The sequence below is a fragment of the Periophthalmus magnuspinnatus genome, chromosome 6, assembly GCF_009829125.3.
Source record: "Periophthalmus magnuspinnatus isolate fPerMag1 chromosome 6, fPerMag1.2.pri, whole genome shotgun sequence".
Taxonomy (NCBI): domain Eukaryota; kingdom Metazoa; phylum Chordata; class Actinopteri; order Gobiiformes; family Gobiidae; genus Periophthalmus; species Periophthalmus magnuspinnatus.
In genome coordinates, this window is record NC_047131.1 from 24,274,932 (window position 1) to 24,282,551 (window position 7,620).

Here is a 7,620-nt window from a genome sequence, read left to right on the forward strand (position 1 = left end):
TAAAAATAATAATAATAATAATTAAAATCAACCAAACCTGTGACAGACATATAGACACGTTAACATGTCTTCACATTGAATGCCTGTAACAATGAGAACAGACCATGAGATGGCGCCTCATTTTCGCGGTGTAAGTATGTTACAATACAAGCTAACAGCAAAATTTTACAATCCAAATTAAAGTTACAAAATTTAGAATTAGCATTTCAAAATACATTAATTGCATGTGAAAATATTGTCTAATTAACATGTGTTCTTGTATTGCTGCTAACATTAAATTATTCTCATAAAATATATTATTTTCCACAGCAACAGAACTTAGCCTCTGCAGTCTCCAACATGCGACTGAGAGGGGAAGGAAAGCTATCAAAATAAAATACAAGGGAGCAATGCGCACTTCCGTTTTTTCAAAATAAGACGTCAAAATGATAAAATTCACATATAAAATCAAAAGAAACATAATACACAAACAGAAAACAACAATAAGTGCATTTTTAACTCTGTTACACTACTCAAGAAATACTTTTTCTTATATAAGAATCCAATGGTGCATTTGCATTGGTGCATGCATAGGTTCGTATCAAGCTTTCTTTTCACAAAATAACAAAATTCTTCATTGTTATGACAGAATGAGCAACCTCACATGTCTTATTAGTTACAAAATATTTCCTTGGTAAAATTCTGACCATGGTATCATAGAAACCAAAGAGCCAATCTGAAGTGAGGCTGTTTAAGGTAAAGCTCACATCGCTGGTGTAGTAGGGAGCAAGTATGTAGGGAGCGAGCGCGTAGGGAGCGAGCGCTTAGGGAGCGAGTGCTCTGTCAATCAAACCTGTTGCTAACATTAGCAGGAGTGACCGCAGCAAAAGAAGGCACCTGATTTGTCTGTTATTATTGTTCATATCTTGATTTATTTACACAATAATGAAATAAAAAGACTAGGATCATCTAGAGTGGGTTAATACAAACATTTTAAGACTAAAATGATGAGCTTGACAGCAGCTGTTACGGAGAGGGGGGGGTGACAGTTTTTCTATAGAAAATGTATTGGAACCATGGAGCCGGAAGTGCATCTGTGCTGACTTCTTATTTGAAATGCTGCAGCTTGCCATGTTGATATTTAGAGTCTATGGTATTGCAGCTTCTAAAAAACATAAAAACATAACATTAAGTTATTTTACTCATTAGCGTTATTTTATTCAATATTTTTTTCTTGGATCTCCTCCAGCAATGCCCAGTACTGAACCATGGGTTGGGTCATGGAGACCTCACAAACCACGGGGCCCGATTGCTGCTATGTACAAGAGCCCGGGTCCAAAGTACTCACTGCCTGGACTCACAGGTAAAAGTCTTCATATTTGTCTACATAACTGCTTATACACTTTGCAAATTAAATTTGGTCTTGTCGGGTCACCAGTTCTGTCGAACAGTAGGACATTATTATTATTATTATATAAATGTTAATTATATTAAAATGTAACTTGAAAAATTATACCTCTAACGTACTATAATTGCAGTAGAAACTAGAAGTTTACATACACTGAAAAAAGACATACTTTTTTCTCACTGTCTGACATGAAATCAGACTAAACTCTTCCTGTTTTAGGTCAGTTAGAATTACCAAAATTATTTCTATTTGCTAAATGCCAGAATAATGAAAGAAGAATTTTTAAGACCATTTTTCATTACTTTCTTCAAAGACAGAAGTTTATATACAGTAAGATTACTATGCATTTAAACAATTTGGGAAAACTCAGATGATGATGTCATGTCTTTGGAAGGTTTATTGACAACATTTGAAGCCATATCTGAAACACACTGCTTCTTTGTGTAACGTCATGGGAAAGTCAAAAGAAATCAGCCATCCATCCATCCATCCATCCATCCATTTTCTTCTGCTTATCCGGGGCCGGGTCGCGGGGGCAGCAGTCTAAGCAGGGACTCCCAGACTTCCCTCACCCCGGACACGTCCTCCAGCTCCTCCGGTGGGACCCCAAGGCGTTCCCAGGCCAGCCGAGAGACATAGTCCCTCCAGCGTGTCCTGGGTCTTCCCTGGGGCCTCCTCCCGGTGGGACATGCCCAGAACACCTCCCTAGGGAGGCGTCCAGGAGGCATCCTGAGCAGATACCCGAGCCACTTCAACTGGTTTCTCTCAACATGTAGGAGCAGCGGCTCTACTCCGAGCTCCTCCCATGTGACCGAGCTCCTCACCCTATCCCTAAGAGTGCGCCCGGCCACCCTGCGGAGGAAACCCATTTCAGCCGCTTGTATCCGCGACCTTGTCCTTTCGGTCATTACTCAGAGCTCATGACCATAGTTGAGGGTAGGAACGTAGATTGACCGGTAAATCGAGAGCTTTGCCTTTGGGCTCAGGTCCTTCTTTACCACAACGGACCAATACAGAGACTGCATCACTGCAGACGCTGCACCGATCCGCCTGTCAATCTCACGCTCCATCCTTCCCTCACTCGTGAACAAGACCCCGAGATATTTGAACTCCTCCACTTGAGGCAAGGACGTACCACCCACCCGGAGAGGGCAAACCACCTTTTTCCGGTCGAGAACCATGGCCTCGGATTTGGAGGAGCTGATTCTCATCCCAGCCGCTTCACACTGGGCTGCAAACCGTCCCAGTGCCTGCTGCAGATCCTGGCTCGATGAAGCCATCAGGACATCATCTGCAAACAGCAGAGATGAGATCCTGTGGTTCCCAAACCAGACCCCCTCCGGCCCCTGGCTGAGCCTAGAAATTCCGTCCATAAATATAATGAACAGAACCAGTGACAAAGGGCAGCCCTGGCAGAGTCCAACATGCACCGGGAACAGGTCTGACTTACTGCCGGCAATGCGAACACAGCTCCTGCTCCGGTCATACAGGGACCGGACAGCCCTTAGCAAAGAGCCCTGGACCCCATACTCCCAGAACACCCCCCAAAGGACACCACGAGGGACACGGTCGAATGCCTTCTCCAGATCCACAAAACACATGTGGACTGGTTGGGCATACTCCCATGAGCCCTCAAGGACCCGATGGAGAGTATAGAGCTAGTCCAGTGTTCCGCGACCAGGACGAAAACCACACTGCTCCTCCTGAATCCGAGGTTCGACTATCGGTCGGATTCTCCTCTCCAGTACCCTGGAATAGACCTTACCGGGAAGGCTGAGGAGTGTGATTCCCCTGTAATTGGAACACACCCTCCGGTCCCCCTTCTTATACAGAGTGATGGATTCAAAATATATATTCAAGTTATATTATGTTATCTCACTGTTCATTTTAAAGGTACTGTAATGTTCACTCTTCATTATAATCATTATATTCAACTATGTAATCTGCACTAATGTTTGTTCTTGAGTCTTGCAGAAAATGTCTTTTGAAAATGCAGGATCCCACGGGAAGAAGGTCACTGTGAAACCCTAAAACAGAAACATCATGGGAGGATGTTTGTGTGAAGGGAAAGAGTGACCTTCTGGAAATGCAAAAACAGAATATATTTCTCTGTGAATTTCGTCATATGTTTTTACACTGCTTGCAAAGTATATGCCCCCCATCCCTTCAGAGTGTGTATGTGTTTGTAACTAGGGTTTCCTAACTTTAATAAAAGGAGGAGAAAAACGGTGGGCCTTCAGAAGGGGTGCGAGGTGATTTGTAACTGAAGGTTTTTTGCCTCTCCGCTCTTTCTCCTCAATATTGAGACAAAATAATCTCTCTTGGTTTCCTTAGGTTTCAGCATAATTAGCTATCCATTGTCTACAATAATTAGTTAATCCTAGAAATGACATCATTTGTTTCTTTGTTTGAGGTTTTGGTGCTTTAAGTATAGCCTCTTTACGTCCTGCTACTATTGTACGGCCTCCAGCACTTAAACTATGTCCTAAATACTTCACTGTATTTTTGCAAAGTTGAAGCTTATTTTTACTCACTTTATGGCCATTTTCTATAGCATCAGGTTTTAATTTATACTGTTTCACACAAGGTCTGTATTCAGATTTGGGTCTAATTGTTACCGGTACGGTATTACCCCTTTAATCAGACCCACATCAGAGGGCCCTTTTGACCACAAACACTGTGGTATGTCACTTAATATGGCCTCTTCCTCTTGTGTAAGTTCTAACGCATGTCAGGGAAACAGTTCTTCCTCATCATCTGGGTGAATAACATATAAGTTGTTGGTCTGAACTTCTTGCATTCTTTTTACTTGTATGTTACCTGTGTTATCTGGGATTAGGACTAATCCTAAAGCTACCAATGCATCACGACCCAACAAATTTAACGGGCAGTCAGGGAAATACAATACAGCTAGTTTTATTGTCTTTCCCTTCGGATCTTGTATCATGACAGGTTTTGTCAGTGAAACATGTGTAACTTCCCCATTTGCTGCTCTCCCCACTGTGTATCATATGTGGGACTTTAGTTTTCATGGTGGTTTTGCACGCACCAGTATCACACAAGAAAGAAATTTGTACCCCATTAACTAGTAGAGTAACTTTTGGTAAGGTGCGTCCGCACCCTAATGCAGCTTGTAAATCAACTAGTATTTTTCCTTCCTGTGGTTTTTTTATCACTTTATCTGCATGCATTGCATGATCCACATATTGGTCTAGGGTCCCTGTAGCAAAATTTATATAATGCTTGTCAATCCAATTATGAATTCCTGTGGTAGAATTAGCGTGCAAAGCATTCTTTAATTGCTGTCTGTATGCACAATTTTCATTGCCAGCTTCATCTTCAAGTCCACTATGTACTTTAAACACTTTTGTAAGTCTGTGTTTATAAGTAGTAATGACCACAGGGTCAGCTCCCATGGTTCTACTAAATTCAATTTTTTCACCTTTACCTTTTGCCTCACTTCTAGTTTGTGTAGTTCTCATCTGGTGTAATAGCTCTGTTGCCTCTTGATACGGGTGATACGGGGGCGGGGGCGCTTGTTGCTCCCCTCCCGCTACTGCTCCCTCTATCTCGGCTTGAGCCTCCTTAGGTCGCTGGTTTGAATCCGGCTTGAAGGACCAAGTTGATAGGTTCACCCTTTTAACCTATATTACAGTTCAAAAGAGAAGAGAAGACAAGAGAGATTATTTTGTCTCAATATTGAGGAGAAAAACAGTGGGCCTTCAGAAGGGGTGCGAGGTGATTTGTAACTGAAGGTTTTTTGCCTCTCCGCTCTTTCTCGGTCTGCCACCCCGGTCTGCCATTCCACAGGTACTGTCCCTGACCGCCACGCGATGTTGCAGAGACGTGTCAGCCAAGACAGCCCCACAACATCCAGAGACTTGAGGTACTCAGGACGGATCTCATCCACCCCCGGAGCCTTGCCACCGAGGAGCTTGCCAACCACCTCAGTGACTTCAGCCAGGGTGATGGACGAGTCCCCAGTTTCTGCTTCCTCCTCAGAAGACGTGACAGTGGGACAGAGAGAAATCAGCCAAATTATCAGAAAGAGACTTGTGGACATGCACAAGTCTGGTTCATTCTTGGGTGTCAGATACCTGAAGGTGCCACATTCATCTCTTCAAACAATTTTACACAAGTATAAACACCATGGGAATGTCCAGCCATCATACTGCTCAGGAAGGAGATGGGTTCTGTGTCCCAGAAATGAATGTGCTTTGGTCCAAAATGTGCATATTAACTCAATAACAAAAGCAAAAGACCTTGTGAAGATGCTGGCGGAAGCGGGTAAGAGTGTCATTATTCACAGTGAAACAAGTACTGTGTACTAACATGGGAAGAAGAAAGTAATGAAAAATGGTAAAAAAAAAATCTTTCTTGGTCTTGACATTGAGGAAAAAAAGCATATGTGTCTTTTTTATATAGTGTATGTGAACTTACATACACCTTTACTTACCTTTTTTTGTACAATTTTGGTTTATTCTTAAAGGGGATAAGGTGCACTGTTTGACCAAATTAAAAGCACCCAACTACAGCTTTGGGACCCGTCATGAGCTGTCCGCCTCCAACCTTTCCCCTGGACCCAGATACTTGGTGCTTTCCAACATCACACGAGTGGGCAGGGATGGGACACCTGCCTTCTCCTTGCAGGGGCGCCCAAAGGACCCCAGGATATTCCAAGCACCTGCACCAGGTCAGCTGCATTAGCTTTTTAGATTACCCAGACACAAAGTTTATACTATATAGATAATACTGAAAATGGTTACTGTCAAGTACAAACATAGGTAACACGAATAACAGTAAAAATGTACTGAGGTTAGTGTATACTGCTTTAGTATTTTTACCACAGTGTTTGTGGTCTTTATTACTTGCACTAGGGCTATTGATTTAAGACCAGTTTGCATTTTCAATTTTGAACCAGAGTACAATATAACTACAGTATTTTGATATTTGCCCTACTAAATTGGTAATAACAGGTAATATTTTACCTGACCATTCCATTAGGACATTATTCCCCAGAGAAGTCAACAAAGTCCATCTTTCGCTCTTCTCCTGCATTTTCACTGTCGGGAAAACCCAAAGAAAGCACAAATGGCCTTGTACCAGGTAAATAATTTACCTGTTTTATTTCTCAATATTTCATTTGGTATTGTCACTAACTGTTGTTTCTTTGTGCAGGCCCTGCCTCTTACCAGCTGCCTGAAGTGATTGGTGGAAAAACTGTGGTCACCTCATCAGCCCCCATGTACTCACTGTGTGGACGCAGCAAAACTGGAGGCTTTGCTGATGACTTGAGGAAGGTATTTTCTATTACAATGCATTATCAGAACTGAAGAAGCGGCTTGGATGAGCAGTGTCTTCACTCTTACAACAGTTTGTACAGTGGACAGATTTAAACCTCATCTTTTGCTATGGATCAGACCTGGACGACTGAGGGTTTACACAGACATCTATACAATGCATTATGTTTTTCTGGTATTCAAGTAATTTCTTCTGTAAATTGACCATAAAGTGTAGTAGTGCTGTAGTTGGAGTCTGTCCTCCATAAGTTTGACATTTTTGTCTCTTCACATAATCCAAAGAAAAACAATTAGCAAATAAGGTAGAGAGACTCCCAGTGAGACCCAACAGATGTTTTCGTGCGACTTGCACAAAAACACAGTGCACAATTTTCTCTGTCCAGACTCCTGGTCCTGCTGCCTACAATGTTGTGGACTCCAGTCTCTACAAAGAAAAGCCTCCTCAGTTTAGTATGGCGGCTCGCACCTTTGCTCCAGGAGACATCACCAAAAAGCCTGGACCTGGGGCTCACTGCCCAGAGAGGGTACATATTCCTTTCACATTACATTTTTAGTTTACCTGAAATATGATGGTTAGAACATGTAATAGTGATTCAGATTTGTATATTTTGTGCATATTTGTTTCTAGGTGACCTCAACAAGAGCTAAAGCCCCTAGTTTTTCATTTGGACTGCGCCATTCTGAATATATTGCACCTCTCATTGTGGATGGGACTGAATAATGCACTGATGTCCCATGTGAACGCCACAGAATTTAATAAAAAAAAACAAAAAAAACTCAGAGAGCTGCCTTATGTTTCTCATATGACTTTTAACAATGTCATGTGTTGTCATAAATTGTACAGTAGTTAAAGAATAGAAATGATAGTAAAGGCAATCAGAATTTTGTCTAAAGACACCAACGGTTTCGTACAGCTGAGTATTGCAGTTTCAT

General features: G+C 42.1%; 1 protein-coding gene across 1 annotated transcript; it reads left to right on the plus strand.

Annotated features, from left to right (window-relative positions):
* Positions 1-1,081: 1,081 nt before the first annotated feature.
* Positions 1,082-7,408, plus strand: LOC117372062 (outer dense fiber protein 3-B-like). The gene is made up of 7 exons (XM_033967790.2): positions 1,082-1,097; positions 1,229-1,342; positions 5,877-6,080; positions 6,392-6,493; positions 6,566-6,687; positions 7,071-7,211; positions 7,316-7,408. Exons 2-7 carry the CDS (start codon positions 1,231-1,233, stop codon positions 7,406-7,408), a joined length of 774 nt encoding a protein of 257 aa, XP_033823681.1. The 5' UTR covers positions 1,082-1,097; positions 1,229-1,230.
* Positions 7,409-7,620: the final 212 nt, after the last annotated feature.